Below are 17,546 nucleotides of genomic sequence, written 5' to 3'. Positions count from 1 at the left end.
CGCACACACCTTCATCATCATCATTTATTTATGGATGCTACAGGAGTTTCAAGCTCTGATATATAAATATATAGAGTGACAGTATGAGATTCAAATGTGTCCAAAATCTAAGTTATATTAGATATATTAATAAGCTCTCTGTCTTTCTCCATATATGTGTGTGTGTGTGTGTGTGTGTGTGTGTGTGTGTGTGTGTGTGTGTGTGTGTTGATTACTTTCATATGTAGTACTCAATACAAAATAAGATCAATGGGTCTTCAAGTACAGTTTGACTGCATCTGAGGATGACCAGGTATTGTAACAATCCTAGTGGAAAATATTGGATAATGTATGTACGTATGTATGTATACCAACTGTAAGTTCTGCAATGCCAATTACTCATTTCATGTGATTAATTTTGATCTTCTGGGTGACTGACTCAGTCATGTTAAACAACATTTTGCAGTGAGTTAGTCAGATCCCCTTATGTTGTGAGTTCAAATCTTGCTGAGGTCTACTTTGCCTTTCATCCATTCTGTATCAATGTTAATAAGTATCTCAACCATAATCCTCACCCTCAAAATATATTTCTCCCCTAGCAAATTTGTGTCCATGTACATTTTAGGAATTCTTGCTTTGTGTGTGTGTGTGTGTGTGTGTGTATAATTATCATTTACCTAACATCTCCTTTCCATGCTTTCATGAGTCAAACAATCTGTTCAGGCAGATTTTCTACAACTAGATACTCTATATATGTGTGTATGTATGTATTAATAATTGTTTTTATGCATGTTCTATATGAAAACAAAAATTTAACATTAAATTGAATGATCATTCATATTTCTTAGTTGAGTACATATTATATTTTACAAGGAAAAGGTTGCATATTGAGAACTCTTTTATTTTCCTTGTTCATACATATTTACTAAATATACACATGCATACACATATATATAACACATACATGGTGAATGTTTGTTTTATATTGTACTCTCTCTTCTAAATCCCATATTGTGTTGTAATGTAAAATCCTTGTTTTCCATATGGTACCTGTAGGGATAATTAAGAATAAATATATGGTAGAATAGTCAGAATGTTGGGCAAAATTGCTTGCAATATCTAGTTTCATTGCCTTGCATTACTGTGTTCAAATCCTATCTAGATTATTTTCACCTTTCATCCCATGGGAGGAGGCAAGATGAAAATTAGTATCAGTCAAGTACTGGGTATGATTTAGAGGTGGGAACCAGGACCCGTATGACTTTTGACTCTTATCTTCCCAAAGAATTATAATCTTCTGCTTATATTCTAAGTTCAAATTCCACCAGGGTCGATTTGCCTTTCATCCTTTCAGGGTCAATAAGTACCAGTGGAACACTGGGGTTCAATGATGTCAACATACCCCTTCCCCTAAGCATTTTGCCCATCTTTATATTCTGAGTTCAAATTTCACTGAGGTAGACTTTGCCTTTCATCTTTCTGGGCTTCCATTGGGCTTGCTGGCCTTGTTTCAAAATTTGAAGCCATTATTATTATTATTATTATTATTATTGAGCTGGCAGAATCATTTGCATACTAGACAAAATGCTTACCAGTAATTTGCCTGCTGCTACGTTAAGTTCAAATTCCACCAAGGTCAACTTTGCCTTTCATCCTTTTGGCATCAATAAAATAAATACCAGTTGAACACTGGGGTTAATGTAATCAATTCATTCCCTCCCCCAAAATTGCTGCCCTTATGGCAAAATTTATTATTATTATTATTATTATTATTACTACATTCACTATAATTAATAAAAGTTTTTACTGTTGTGATTCAAACCAAACGTTGTTTCATCTTATATTTTATTCTTCTCTTGCAGAGTGACGGCAACTCAAGCTTTTTGCGGGCAGCGCGGGATGGGAATTTGTCAGAAGTGTTGGAATACCTGAAAGGTAGCACCGATATCAATACCAGTAATTCAGTAAGTACTTTCATTATTTTCTAATCACTTCGTAGCTTCTCTGTCTCAATCAGCTGATACTTCACTTCTGACTAATACTATAGTAGCACTTGCTATGCTGTACTGCCAGCTGTTCCAACTGCAATAGCTGCTGAGGCTGCAACTACTCTCCGCTAGTTGCACCTAGATGGTGCAGCAATAATGGTACTGTTGCCTGTTGCAGCTGTAAAACTAGCTGATAGTGTATCTATGTGTGTGTGTGTGTGTGTATATGTATGTATGTATGTATATATATCTTGTACACATAGTGGGTGCAGATGTATATTAATGATTGAACAGACATGGTTAGTCACATTCAAGTAGTGCCCATTTGTCTTGTTTACCTTGGACTACATTGTTTAAGACTAGCTTATGGATTAAGAGACATTTAGCTGCTATTTCTAGCAAGTCCGTTGACCATGCAGATGTTCTCTCATTGGTTCATGTATTAATGCTCATGTATATAGATGGATGTAGTATAGTTATTACTTCCATCTCTTCTTGAGATTTTACAACTAGCTACTTTGCTTTTATATGTATGTATGTATGTATATGTATATGTATATATATATATACACGCACACACATTTTCAAAATACATCTCAATAGTAAAAAATTGACTGTGTTTCTCTGTCCTGTAGTCAATAACAACAACTACATAGACACACCCACATATACATACAAGTGCATGTTATGTTCCAGCAACTTCAACCAGCATTGCTTAATAAATAAATCTATTCACAACCTGCATTTACTCTGAAATTGTTTTGCAGTGGACTAGACAGGAAGTATATTAGATTTACCACCCAGAACTATTCATCAAAATGCAAATTAGGTTCTTGCTGGTGTCATTGTGCTATGCAGATCAGCATGACATCTGACTCTCTGCTTATTCCAGTTTTACCTGATTGAGTCTTTTTTTTTTTTTTTTTTTTTTTTTTTGTCTTACCTTGCAGTTGAGTGGTTGAAGGATACATGGCTTTAAAAACAATTCTTTCTAGACAAAAGAAATATTTTTTTAATGTGTTAAAAAGTTAATTTATTGTTTGAAGAAATATAATGTTAATTGAAAACATTTTTTTTTTTGTGTGTGTAGTTTTTCTCCGGCTTACCTTATATGTTCATGCTTTCTGATTCCTCTTGGATTAACTGTATTACTAACATAGATTTAGAGAGAAAAGTTTAATACCTGTGAATCTTAAAGTTTGATGTTTGACATTGTATTTTGTTGTTGCTTGACCTCAGGCCAACCCTGATTGAGCAGACTTACCAAGTGATCCAACACTGAACAACCTATTCTTTTTCTTTCCCCCCACTTACAATGTATCTAGGACTACATTATCTAATGTGTTCTTCCATTTTTAAAAAAAAAAGCAGGATGTCATTTGAGTAAGGCTTGGCTACTTCTAATTCTAACAGGTCAAGAGACCCCGTAGGGGCTCCTTTGTTTGCTTTTCATTATGCTTTGTTGTTAGACATTGCAAAACTAAAATAAGAAATGAAAATCCTAGACTTCAAAGAACCCATTCATGTTCTGCTTGAAATGTTGGAGCTCCCTTTCATAGAACACGCACGTATTTTATGAGCTAAAGCTCGACAGACACTTACTCTTCTTCAGTTCAAAAGAAATATATTTAGATATCAGATTTCCTAGAAATGTTTTTGATATATTCATTTCCCATGAGGAGTGAAGAATCTAAAACACTTAGGGGCTTCTGTTAAGAGAGAAAGTGTTGTCATTTTTGGTTGCAAAGTAGTTACTAGCTTCCTTGAGTTCCAGATTTTGCCATATATTTAGTTAATATCAGAATCTGAAGAATGGCAAGTAGAGTGGAGATAATGAGGATTCTAATGAGTTGATCACATAACAGACATGTAATTTTTAGGGGTGTTTTCTCCCTATCATTCCCCTTTGTTCATCCTCCCTGCCCTCGATTGACAATATTGCTTTATTGCTGTTGTTGTTCAGTCTCTATTCACCCCACCAATCATGAGAACATGTATCCTGACTTATTAATTACCATATATGACTTATTACATTATTTAACATACCCATTCCATATTTAAAATAGTAGGGTGTTATTTGGAGAAAATTTTGCTACCACATAAATGCTTTTTATTGTCTCCTTGGAGAGGGCATGATCTTTTCAGTTTCCCTTATATTTAGAATTTTTTTATCTCAGCATATATCAAAACAGGAGATTGGAAAAAAATGTTATTATTTATTACTATTACACATATTTCATTTGCTAATAAGAGTTATAAAATTATACATGTAGAAGACTCAGCTATGGGTGGTGATGCTGCTGTTATTCCCCCTATCAACCGGTCATCCACTGGCTTTGTGCCTTCAAATGATGTGGTATGAAATTACCCTTACTTGAAAAACAAGGAAGGGTTAGAGACAAGAAGGGTATCCAACTGTAAAACAAACACCTCAATAATATGTTTATCTTACGCATGCTGGCATGGAAAAATGGATGTAAAAACAAATAGATAATCCTATATTAGAATCTAAGCCATGATAAGTTTGTAGTCATGTGAGTCAGTTATGATGATGGTTTGAATGGTATGTCGAGGAGCTGTTTCTCTTATATACTGGAATTCCATTGCAAAGTTTGAAAAGCTCCTGGCTTCTGGTGAACATAGTAGAGTTACTTGCACAGTAGTTGTATAATAGTGCAATGGTATGGTAGATATAGTGTGTGATGATGATTATATAATAGTGGATCAAAAAATTTGTAGAGTCATCACAGTTGTTAGATAGAATACCTCACAGTGTTTGTTCTGATTCCCTACATTCTGAGTTCAGATTCCATCATGGTTATGTTTGCATTTCATCTTTTCAGAGAGGTGGTGGTGGAGGGAGGTCAATAAAAAGAAATACCACTCCTGAGCAGGGATTTGGTGGAAGTTTTAAGAATGTCAGACCAAATGTCTTGCAGTATTTGGTTCTGTTCTTTGCCTCCTGAGTTCAAATCCTGCCATGGGTCTACATGGGACATTGACTTGATCTGTTGCCCTCTGGCACAGTGATTCTCAACAATTTTTTTTTTTTACCCATAGACCACTTTGATTCTTATTTTTCTCTACTGCCCCCCCCCCCCCACCACCACCACCAATTGCTATTTAAAGTTTTGAAAAAACCCTCTTTTATTTCTTATAATGAAATATTATTAGGAATTGTATAAAAGAAGATTGTCAGAATTGTTAAAATATTTTGTGTAGTGTAGAAGTTTAGCCAATTTCTTGTACATGAGATTTTAACAAGATCTTATATGGACTGCCAAGGGTCATATGGACCTGGTTGAGAACCACTGGTCTAGCATCATAAATGCCTTGCAAGCACTCGGGCCATTTCTAACAGGTGGTGTAATCTTGCAGAAGATCTCTCGTTGACTTTTTATATCTTTTCGGTGGCCATGACAGTGGTGATGATAGTGATGGTATTCTTTTTTTTTGTTTTGGTCATTTGACTGCGACCATGCTGGAGCACTGCCTTAGGGGATTTTAGCTGAATAAATCATGTGCATTGGTGGGTAGCGCTGGAGATTGTAGGTGACACAGTGGGTACCACAGTGGTGATTGGTGTAATTTTTGGTGTGGCAGTGATAGCACATGTGGTGATGTGTGACAGTGGCGGTAGTGTGTGTTGTAGTAATTGATGATAGTGTTCTTAGGCATAGGGGTGGGTAGATGATGACAGATGTAGCGGATGGTGTGATAGTGGCGGTATTTTAAATAGTTGGTGATGGAAACAAACATATGTCTAGCAATTACTATGGTGATGATGATGAATATATGTATATTTTTTTCCCTACTTTTCACTTCTTGTTTTTCATTTAAATTTTAAAACAAACAACAACACGAAAAGCATAAAATAACATAAAACTTTTGAACTTGATGTTATTTTTGTAATTGTTGTTTTAAGACAAACAAGTGTTTTCTTCAAGACATCTTGTTTCTATGGTTAGTGGTGGGGTGGTGGTAATAATGGTGGTGGTGGTGGTGATAGAGATAGTTTGTCTATTATGTTCACATCTCTGTAGAAATTTTGCTTCTGTGTTCTTCAACAAATGTACTACAAGTGTGTTACAGTTGCATCCTTTCTCTCTTCTTTTCTTTCTTTCTTTCCTTCCTTTATTTCTTCCTCTTTTTCTTTCTCTCTCTCTCTCTTCCTCCCCCCCCCATCTACCTCTCAGTTATTACCAACAGTTGCAGTAACACACATACTCTTATACGCACCCTCACATATGCACTCTCTCTCTCACACACGCACACACACACACACACACACACACACACACACACGCACATATACAGCAAGCAATGCCATACATTGCTTACCAGTGTCGGTATCCGAGATCTCCATCATAGCTACTGCCGCTGCTGCCACCCCTGCAACAACAACAACAACCACCACCACCACCACCACCACCACCATCATCAATGCTTGATCTTACTAATGTCAATAGAATTACCTCTCTCTCACTCTCTGTCTCTCTCTTCTTTCTAGCCTAGCAGGTTACTGTGACTGAATCATCGCTCAATACTGCACTGCCATACTCCGCTGCTCTACTGGCACTCACTCATTCAGTCTCCCACACACTCTCTCACTACCACCCTCTCTTTCTATATATCTACACACACACACACACACACACACACACACATGTACGCACATCTTATCCCTTCAACTCTCTCTCTCTGTTTATTGATTGTACAATGGTGATACAGTAAAGAGGTGTTCTAATGAACCTGACATGGTTTAGCTCTGACTACTACACTGGTGTATTACCATCACCACCACCACCACTACTACCAGCAACACCACAACCACCATCGCATTAAACACAGCCATTGTATACATTGATGTGTGCCACTAGTGTACATTATACATTGCCACTACTGCACATTACACATTGCCACCATGCATTACACTCTACTACCACATGTTACACACTGCCACCATGCCTTACACACTTCCACCACACTGTCACATGTTACTATCGCCACATGTTACTCTTTTCCACCACATGTTACACTCTACTACCACATGTTACATATCACCATCATGCCTTACACACTGCCACCACATGTTACTACCACCAAATGTTACACACTGCCTGACACATTACACAATACCATCATGTATTATATGTTTCCACCACATGTTACACACCACTACTATGCATTACATATATCCCTCACAAACATGAACTATGTTACGTGTCACCATCACACATTACACAATACCATTTCTACGCACTATCAAACTACCACTCTGCCAAATACTGCCCTACTACTACATACTATTTCTGTATCTCACGGTCACAGACTACACCACCACCATCAGAACCGCTGCATGAATACCACTACACTGCCGGCAGTACATCACCACACTACCGGCTGTGTATCACCACCACTGCATAAATGCCACCATACTACCAGCGGTACACCATCACCACCATTACACCTCCGTCAGCAACAGAACATTAATCAATATATAGGACAGACTGTTGCAGTAAACAAGTGTTGATATGTGAGTCACACTTCTGCACACACACACACACACACACACACTGTCCTACCTTCCTCTGCCGCCTCTAATGTATTGATCGGCAAAATTACTGCAGTGATAGATGCAAGTGTAGCTTGTTCTCGTAGTGCACCTTTCCTGGTGCAGCTGGCTGTGGATTCATGCTCGAACAAATAGCAGTTTTTGCTCTACTGCGGGAGACACAGATGAGGTTGGCGGCGGTGGTGGGGAAGTGGAGTGGTATGCAGTGTGTGTCAATGGTGGGGGTTGGGGTGAGGTTTTTCTGATGGTGGTATACAGGGTTGGATTGTAGTGGTGATGGTGGTAGTAGTAATGATGGTATGTAGTGTTGGTAGTGGTGGTGGTGGTGGTACTGATGATGGTATGTAGTGTTTATGAAATGTTATGTAGTGTGGGTGTTAGTAGTAGTGGTGATGGTATGTAGTGTGGATGCTAGTGGTGATGGTGGAATGTTGTCTGGGTGTTGGTGATAGTGGTGACGGCGGTATGTAGTGTGGTTGTTGGTGGTAGTAGTGATGGTGGAATGTGTGGGTGGTAGTGGTGATGGCGGTATGTAGTGTTGGTGATGGTATACAGAGGTGATGATGATAGCATGTAGTGTTTGTAGTGGTGATGGTGATTGTATGTAGTCTCTGGTGGTGTTGGTGCTGGCATGAAGTAGTGTTGGTATTGACAGTGGTAGAAGGTGTGTCGTGGTAGTCTATTTAGCAGTGTATCTAGTTAGTGCTGTGCTGTAGTGATAGTTGTCATGTTCTTGGACAAATAGAACTTTGAAGTAGAATTAGGTAACACGTCTTTCCTCTTCTACTTGTTTCAGTCATTAGACTGCAGCCATGCTGGGGCAGCGCCTTGAAAACTTTTAGTCAAATGACTCAACCCCAATACTTTGTTTTGTAAAGCCTGGTACTTATTCTATTAATTTCTTTTGTTGCACCGCTAAGTTACAGGGGAATAAACACACGCATGCATATATGATAGTCTTCTTTCACTTTTCATCTGCCCAGTCCACTCACAAGGCTTTGGTCAGACCAACGCTAGAGTGGAAGACCTTGCCCAGAGTGCCATGCAGTGGGACTGAATCCAGAACCATGTGGTTAGGAAGCAAACCTCTTACCACACAGTCATACCTGAATGATTTAATTAACATTTCAAGACAGGACTAGTCCACCAGGCCAGGACATGCCAAGAGTTTGAGCTTTGTTGTTATATTTCCATTTAAATACAGTCTTTGTTTCAATTAATTTTGCCAATAATAAAGAATTTGTTAAAATGACATTGTCATTATTTTAGCTGGTGTTTGAACATAAATTAATATGAAATTTTGTTGGAAAGTTTTAACTGAGATCATGGTAAAGCTGGGAGTTTGTATCATAGAATTATGAGTGGTTTCAAATAGATTGGTAACAAATGGGTGCAAACATTCTCTATTTATTAAAAAAAAAAAAAAGGAAAAAAGGAAACAGTTAACTGAGGGAAATATAACCACAAATATTGGAAGGTTAAATGAGTAACATAGAAGCTTCCATTTTGATTTGTAAATATTTTGTTGGTGGTATGGGGCAGTCATGTTCAGTAAGATGTCATTCCTAACTGAGCAAACCTCTGATTAAAAGCTTCCCAGCTGTGACTTTGTATATTGAGGGTTATGCTGTCTAAAGTATCCTTCTTTTGTTAAGACAGTAGGATATCATTTGAGAGAGATTTGGCTGCTGTTTCTAGCAAGTCAAGTGATCATATAGGAGAGGGTCCTCTTTGTTGGTTTGTATTTGGTGAGATATGTAAAATAGAATTTACAACCTACATACTAATTGCTAGTATCCCAAATGACACACAATAATCCTTACTTAGGATTAATTTGGCACATTATAATTATATATGTGTTTGTGTGCACGCGCACTCATGATTTAACAGACCCCCAATTTAACAGATTTCAGATTTAACAAACCAGATATGAATAATGATTTCTGAACTAAGCACTTAGCCAATCATTTTGAGGGAAAGGGAGAGTGGTTGATACCATTGGCTTCTATACTTGTCTGGTACTTTATCAACCCTGAAGACCAGTTTATTTCATTTCATTTTCTTGCAAGTATCATAAAACTTCCTCCCTTTGTCTAACACTTAATTCAGGGCTGTTTGGTAAAAGCATATAGTAGTTGTTGTTTTTTTGTTAGAATATAAAGGATACTTTGAGGTGAGGGTTATTGTGTTTGTGAATTAAATGTCTCTGTGTGAGGCAGATGTCTTACTTGTCATAAACCAAAGGCTAGTGACTGACCAAATTTTTTGAATATTTCCCTAACATTGCTTTGTGTGTTAGAGAGAGGGCAGGGAAGACTTTCTTTATTTTCTATTACTTTACCAGACTAATTAATCGGACTTATCATATTATCAATGTAATTAGTGGTTCACATTTGCAACTACATGTTTCCAACAAAAGCTTTGTGTCTATCTCTCCATACAAAGAACAGACTGTATGATGTGCATGGAAGGAGTGATGCTGCCACATGATAATGAGATATGGATAATGATTGTGGAAGTTCTGCTGGTTTGGTCTTACTGCATGTCACCATGGGCAAGTGTCTTCTACTATAACCCCAGGCTAACCAAAACCTTGTGAGTGGATTTGGTTGACAGAAACTGAAAGAAGCCTGTTCTGTGTGTATATATTTGTGCCTCCTTATCTTGGTATCACATGATAGTTGTAGACGAGTGTCACTTGTTTTCATACAAGCAGTGTCGTTTGTTTCAAATCTTTCTTGTAAACATATCCAGCCATGTGGTAAATATTATCTTGCTTGGAAAAGAAAGGAAGGACTGGCTACAGGAAGGGCATAGGCCACAGAAAATCTGCCTCAATGAATTCTGTACAATGGACTCAAAATGAATGATATGGAGCCTGGAGAGAAAGGAGTTGAGAATGATCTGTTGCTGGATGTGATAAATTGCATGAGAGGTAGAACATAAGTCGGATGAGAGAGTAGCTGGGCATTAATTGTCAATGTCTTCAGTCTTGGAGAGCCTGCAAAGGGCTCTCAGAGATCTAGAATTACCTGACCTACCAATGGCAAGTGTCCTCTCCAAGTTGTATTCTTTGACCTATGGGTGCATGCCAAGAGTAATCTGTCGGGCCCTACTCACCACTCTCCCTCACCTTTCAACAAATTTACTGGAGAGCAACACTGCACTGTCTACTCCATCTTTCTTTCTAAGTGGAACTTGAAAAAGTTAAGGACTTGATCCAGGAGAAAAGTATTTGATTCAATTTTTTTAGTTATATCCACCATACAACCTCTTCCTCCATAGCCACCAGCCACAGGAAAACTGCCTGCCCAGTGAAAGAAAGGTGGTAAAGTGATATTCATGATGGAGTTGGCCAATAATCAGAGCCATCCTACAGAAGAAAAAAACCCCCAGCTGTTCAACAAAATTCTACATGTCAGCAATACTCAGACACCGAATAAGGCCTCCAGAAAAGTTTCATTGCTCTGCATGTGTCTCAAACAGCCTTTGCTGACTATCCTTCAATATTGGTAGAGTTTATCTCAAACCAACAATGGCCCCAGTACCAATGTCAGGCCAGGAATTTCTGAGATATTCATAGTTACTGGCTGAAAGAGAAGTTGAATGCCAGTGTTTTTCAGTGTTTCCCAGAGAATGTCACCACCCTTCCCAACAACCAGTCCCCTGTAGAAAGCCTACATGGAAGTTTCAACAACAACATTATCTGGCTTGTGGGAGCACAGGTAATTTGGAGACAACATACAGATGTCAAACACCCAGATTTTTATTGCATCATTTTAGCTGTACTTTACTAATGAACAGAGGCCAAATGAATAATAAGATTACTGATCTGAAGGTTGTGGATTCATGTCACATAGAAAACAGTTTGTTGTGTCTCTGGATGACAAAATACTGAACATCCAATTACCCAAATTTACCATATCTGTAGCCTTCCTGGGATGAGTTACATGGTGTAAATTGGTGCCCTTAACTTAAGACCAGTTGTCCCAAGGCTACAGACAACTGAGATAAGCGCTTAACTATGTGAATGAATACCTGATCTTTGTGAAAGGATTAACTTAATAACTTTTAGTGAATAGGATTTACAACCACAAAAATTAAAGCTGCTACTGTGTCTTCTCTAATGATGGGTATAACATCATATATTAACCTTTACTGACTTTTTTTAGAATTTTATCAAATTTTTTTTTTCTTTTTTTCACATTTCATGCATAATTCTTTTCTGCCACAAATTTTTTTATAAAATTGTTGTAAAATTATTAATTCTCTTAAATCCTATTATGCTTTAACTATCCTATCAATCACTAAAATTGCATTTTTTTTTCCTGTTGTACCTGTTCAATATCTGGGTGTTTGAAATTCATATTTGATATTCAGGTTTCCATGATAGCTGGATGCAGTAGGTTTTGTTGAATTTACACATTGTTTATCATCTTAGCAGTCATTATCTCTTCCTCTCACAAAACCATTCAACTGTGAAGTAGGAAGTGGAACTGGTTTTTAACCTGCCAGTTTGTGGCAAGCACAGTTGTGTTATTCAAAGAGGTATAGCACAAGGACTGACCAAATGATGAGTAATCCATATTCCCCATTTGTCCCTTGTATTGTCCCCTCTTTGTTTAACCCTTGTGGTTTCAATAAAATCACCATAGTACATTAACTGCTCTACTTCATTGTTAATTATTTCTGGCCCCTTAAAGTACATCCTTTAGTGGAGACTTTTATTTGGTGCCATAAAGGAACCTTGAAATTGTTGCTGGTTAGTTGGTACCATTTAAATTGAACAGACTTAGTGATCAAAGATATTCTGGTTGTGACCATTTTATCTTTTATTTCAAGCATAATGTAATCTAAAACTATGTTGTCTAATAGGACCTTGCTTTTTAAAATAGTAAGAAAGAAAGTTGGATGTTATTTCTTGTATGTTGTGTGTCTATGTAGAAGCTCCCCCATTGACTTATGAACCAGCATTGTTCCTACTGTATGGAGTTCAGATCCTGTTGTGGTTGACTTAGTACTTTCTCTCTTCAAAGGTTTAAGAAATAATTAACAGAAAGTGTGATAGAATTCAGATGTGGGATTTTTAAAACTGGCTCAAATTTGATGGCTCATTACCTTAATGACTTGTAATTTCATTAAGTCTTTGTATAGCAGATTTGTATTGGGTTTAAAGGAAAAGGAAGGAAGCTAGTGTCAAAAGTAAATTATGTTTCTTCTCTGTAGACTAGCACCAGTAAGGACACCAATTGTATATACCAGTTCTTCCTCTAAATCTAAAAAGTTAAGCAAGAAAACCTTGGAAATATTGTGACTTGGGTAAAACAAATTTAGAAGAATTATGCCCTAATCTGTGACTATGGTAATTGTTTCTGCCAAAATTTTTATGATATCTATAACAATGTTGAATGATATCTGCTTTACAAGCCTTTGGTTCACAGAACACTTCACAGGATCTTTGTTGTTACCTAACATCAAAAACTCTCTCATTCCTGGAAAATCTAACAAAATGTAGAGAAGGAAAATATAAGTCGTGATTGTCTATGTGGTTTAAAAAATATATAGTTAATAAAATTTGTAAAAAAAAGATCAAGTAAGTTATTTTGTTGTGTGAAGAATTGAGGTGTGGCAAGGCTTGTCTTTGAATTAAATGAAGAATATCTTGGACAATGTTATAAAAGAGGCTTGCAGGATATGGTAAAAACATTTTTTTTTTCTTAAAGGGTGGGGGATTTGTCTAGGAAAAGAAAATTAGTGATGGTCTATAACCACAAAAATAATTTGGTTAATAAAATTTCTAAAAAAATAAGTGTGGGTGTTGTAAGGAGAGGTGAACGAGTTCTACCATTTTAGGCAGGGTCTTTCTCCTAAGAAATTTTTAAAAGTATTATTTTTACTCTTGGCACAGCTTCTACCAGCATCAACACATTTTGCTTTTTCTTATTTCTATACATTTCTGTCTTCTCACAACTCACTCTTCTCTCTGTACTTTTTTTTTTTTAGGACTTTTCAAGTTTGTTTTACACCCTTACATTTTTGCAGTTGTACAGATTCCTGTACAACTGCAAAACTGTCTGTTTAGTTTTCTACCCCTTATACATCCATGTCTTGGCACACACCCTCCTACAAACAAACAGTGTTGATACCTGTCACTGTTCCATTTTCTCTGACACACTATCCTTCCATTTCCTCTGATATTATGCCTTTTGCTCTGTGTGTGTGTGTATGTGTGTGTGCGTGTGAGAGAGAGAGGTGCTGAAGGTTAATTTGTGGATACAGAATCTCATGAATTAGAAGACAAGGGACTGCAGCAAATTGTGTGATGCTGCACTGAAGAAGACATTTCAAACCCAGGCATGCATGAAAAAACAACCATAAAATCATGATGATATATGAAAGAGAGAGAGAGAGAGAGAGAGAGATATCATTTTTATACTTTCACCTCATTTCTTCTTTCCCCTCTCTTTCTTTTGCTACATTGTTTTAGTTGTGACATGTCACAAGCCACATTACCTGGTCTTCTCCCCACCTTACCATTCTTCCATTATTCATCACTATTTCCCTAACACATTTCTAACCATTTTTCTTCTGCAAAAGGCTCAGCCTGAAACATTCACCTCATCTCATGGTACACAGACTTCTGCAGTGATAATTAACAGACAAAGAAGCTGAAATAAATATTAAAAAAAAAGATATTGAAACTATGCAAGAGATATGATGCAATATTTCTGTGGATGATGTCTGAAGCTGGTAATAGAATATATCTGTGATATATTCTTCATATGTATCTACAGATGCAATACTTGGACACATCATCAGTGTTATATTCTGGAGTTACTGTGTATTTTGGGTCTTACAACATACACACACTGATGTTGATTGGGTCATCTGGATGAATCTGTACATACGTTGTAAGTACTGAAACACCTTGTGACTCCTTGATACAATACTGATGTTGCATCTAAGTATTGAATATATAGATGTATGTAGGACCAAACATACCGCAGATATATTCCATCACTAGCTTGTGGTACTTTTACACCTCTCACATTGACAGAATGTATCTATGGTATGCTTGCACTATTTTATCTCAAGGCTTCCTTAAGGAAGCTGTGAGAAAAAGTTGTGCAAGCATACCTGAGAAATTTGGTCTGCACAAAAGACTAGATGCAGAATTAGGGCACATGGTAAGAGGCTGTGTACTGCAGAACTACCCAATCCATGCCAGCTTGAGAAAGTAAACATGATAGTAATTACCAGGAGAAGTAGGGGTTACCTAATGAAATGTGAGATACACCTTAAAGTCTTAACTGAAAGGAATGACACAACAAACATTGTCAGTAGAGTTATGTCAATAGTTGTATTGTCGCTGTTTGCCAAGATTGAGATTCCTTCAGTAGCAGATGTCTATTTTTAATAAACTGAAACTAGATACTGAAGATATATCATCTCATAGTCTTATTAGCCGCCACAAACAACGTAAGATTAGCCATCCTGTCTTCATAGAATGTTGTTCTCTCACACAGTTTGCTGACGTTGAATGTGAGTGCTGTGCCATGCTTTTGGCAAATTGTTTGGAGTCGTTCATGCTTTGATACAAACAGAGGTTGTTGTTTTTAGCAGACAACGTGTATGAAGGCATAAGGAGGATCTTGTTATTTATTAAGGCCACTCCTTTTCTTCCAGCTTTGTATCTAGAACATTTTATAATTGTTATTGCTTACCTCTTGTATAAACTTTCTCCCCGTTATTTTGCTATCAGAATAAATAATTTATTCTCTCATTAGCAATCTCCTTTATATAGATTCTTGTTTTATTTATATCGTTTATTCATCAGTTTAGTTTATGACTTGAAGAAACAGCTACAATGAAGAAACAAAAAAGAAAGAAACGAGAGACTCGTTACTTTCTAAAGATTCCATAATTAGTGTTTGTTTTCTGAAAACTTAATTGAATTCTCCGTCTCCTCCTTTCTCACCCTCTCCTCTTTCACCCTCTTTTTCTCTCACACCTTCTCTCTCCACCTTGTGATAGGAAATTTTGAAGCCTGATGATTAAATTTGTTATAGCATAGCTTTTCTCTATTACACTCTACTAATTATGTAACTACAGAGTGTAACTTAAAGGTTTGTGGTATACAATTGCCCCTCTGTATCTGTAGGATATATTACAAATGTATAAAACAATTGAGATCTATGTAACAGCTGTGTCTTGACAGTCCTGTTACATTGACATTCATGTCAGTGTTACACTTCTGCAGTGTAACAGTCCTATAGAGAGCTACAGTTACCGCCTTAATGTTACTCCACTGTTGTGTAACTATGACCTGAGGATGCTGTTACATCTGTTATGTAACCATACATTTATAAAGATATATAACTAACCACCCTTAGGTAATCACCACCCACTCTCACCACTACTAATGGTATGTGATGCTGTCTTTTAGCTGAATGCTTCAAGATGTCTGCAAAACTGATACATCACTTGGAACTATGTTAGGTTGGCTACTTGCCTCTAATAGGCTACAGAGGCAGTGGTGGTGTTGGTATCAAGAATGATAAGGTGTGTATTCTGATAGTGATACTAGGACTGTTGGTAGCAGATGTGGTGTTTTTTGTCATGGTGGTGATGGCAATGGTGATGCTGTTGTGTTGCATGTAGTCTTGTGCTGTTGGCAGTGGTAATAGTGGTAGTACTGCTGCTGTTTTGTATTAGTAGTGCATTAGAATAGTGGTTATAGTGTGTTCAGTATAGTGTGTACTAATGGGTAATTGATAGCAATGTTGTATAGTAGTATTGTGTAATGTGGCATGTGCTGATGGTACTGTGTAATATGATCATAGGACTAGGTTACTGTTTGTTGCTAAGCTCCAGGTCACTCCTGGTCAAGCAGACTTTGAATCAAAAGGTCACCGGCTTTGATCATTCTATCATTTTTCAGTCATAATGTATCTAACATTACATTATTCAACGAGTCCTTCTTGTCTTTCAATGATAGTAGGATATGATTTAAGAGAGATTTGGTTGTTATTTCTAGCTGATTAAAGTTCCTTCATTGGCTCAAAGTATTAGTCTTGATAGTGATGTTGTGTAGCCGTCTCTGGGAGTAGGATTGGTCAGGCTGCATTATTCGATGTGTCCTTCCTCATTTTTCTTTTTACTCTTTACCTGTCCTGTGTATCATCATTGTCGTTTAACATCCGCTTTCCATGCTGGCATGGGTTGGACGGTTTGACTGAGGACTGGTGAACCAGAAGGCTACACCAGGCTCCAATCTGATCTGGCAAAGTTTCTACAGCTGATGCCCTTCTTAATGCCAACCACTCTGAGAGTGTAGTGGGTGCTTTTACGTGCCACCGGCATGAGGGCCAGTCAGGCGGTACTGGCAACGACCACATTAAAAGGTGTTTTTTACATGCTACCTGCACAGGAGCCAATCTTGTGGCTCTGGCAACAGCCACACTCAAATGTTTTTCACATGCTACCAGCACATGTGGCGGTAAGGCGACTCTGGCAACGATCATGCACGAATGGTGCTTTTTATATGCCACCGGCACAAGAGCCAATCCATCAGTCACATCAGCGATTCGCAAGCAAAGTTTATTTTCCAATGAATGAGGGGTACTCATAAGTGGGCTGGTTACATCCCATGTTCGGATGTGTTTTTAACGTTCCACTGGCACGAGTGCCAATCAGGCAGTACTGTCATCAGCCACATCAGCGATTTTGATTTCATTTGCCTCAATGTGTCTTCGCAAGCAAAGTTTATTGTCCAATGAATGAGGTGTATTCATAAGTAGGCTGGTTACACCCACTGGCATAGGCCACGGGCTATGGTCTCACTTGGCTTATCAGGTCTTCTCAAGCACAGTGATAAACAGAACATATTTTCCTGGCATCTATGCATATATATGATACATATTCCCATTTTTTTTTTTAACCACCAAAATAAGTTTGGACTTACAAAGTAAAGTTTTATTATAACTCAGAACATATGAAATAAG

The 17,546-nt window shown here is 37.4% G+C and overlaps 1 protein-coding gene across 50 annotated transcripts in view; it reads left to right on the top strand.

Annotated features, from left to right (window-relative positions):
• LOC106871604 (uncharacterized) overlaps positions 1-17,546 on the top strand; it is a 353,757-nt gene that overhangs the window by 150,991 nt on the left and 185,220 nt on the right. For all 50 annotated transcript variants that reach the window (XM_089351398.1, XM_089351389.1, XM_089351385.1 and 47 more), the window contains exon 2: positions 1,842-1,943. In XM_089351398.1, the coding sequence (XP_089207524.1) occupies positions 1,842-1,943 (102 nt within the window). The remainder of the gene's footprint in view (positions 1-1,841; positions 1,944-17,546) is intronic.

This window comes from Octopus bimaculoides, chromosome 4 (genome assembly GCF_046866305.1).
Source record: "Octopus bimaculoides isolate indiv1 chromosome 4, ASM4686630v1, whole genome shotgun sequence".
Taxonomy (NCBI): Eukaryota; Metazoa; Mollusca; class Cephalopoda; order Octopoda; family Octopodidae; genus Octopus; species Octopus bimaculoides.
This window is presented reverse-complemented; position numbering and strand designations above follow the sequence as displayed.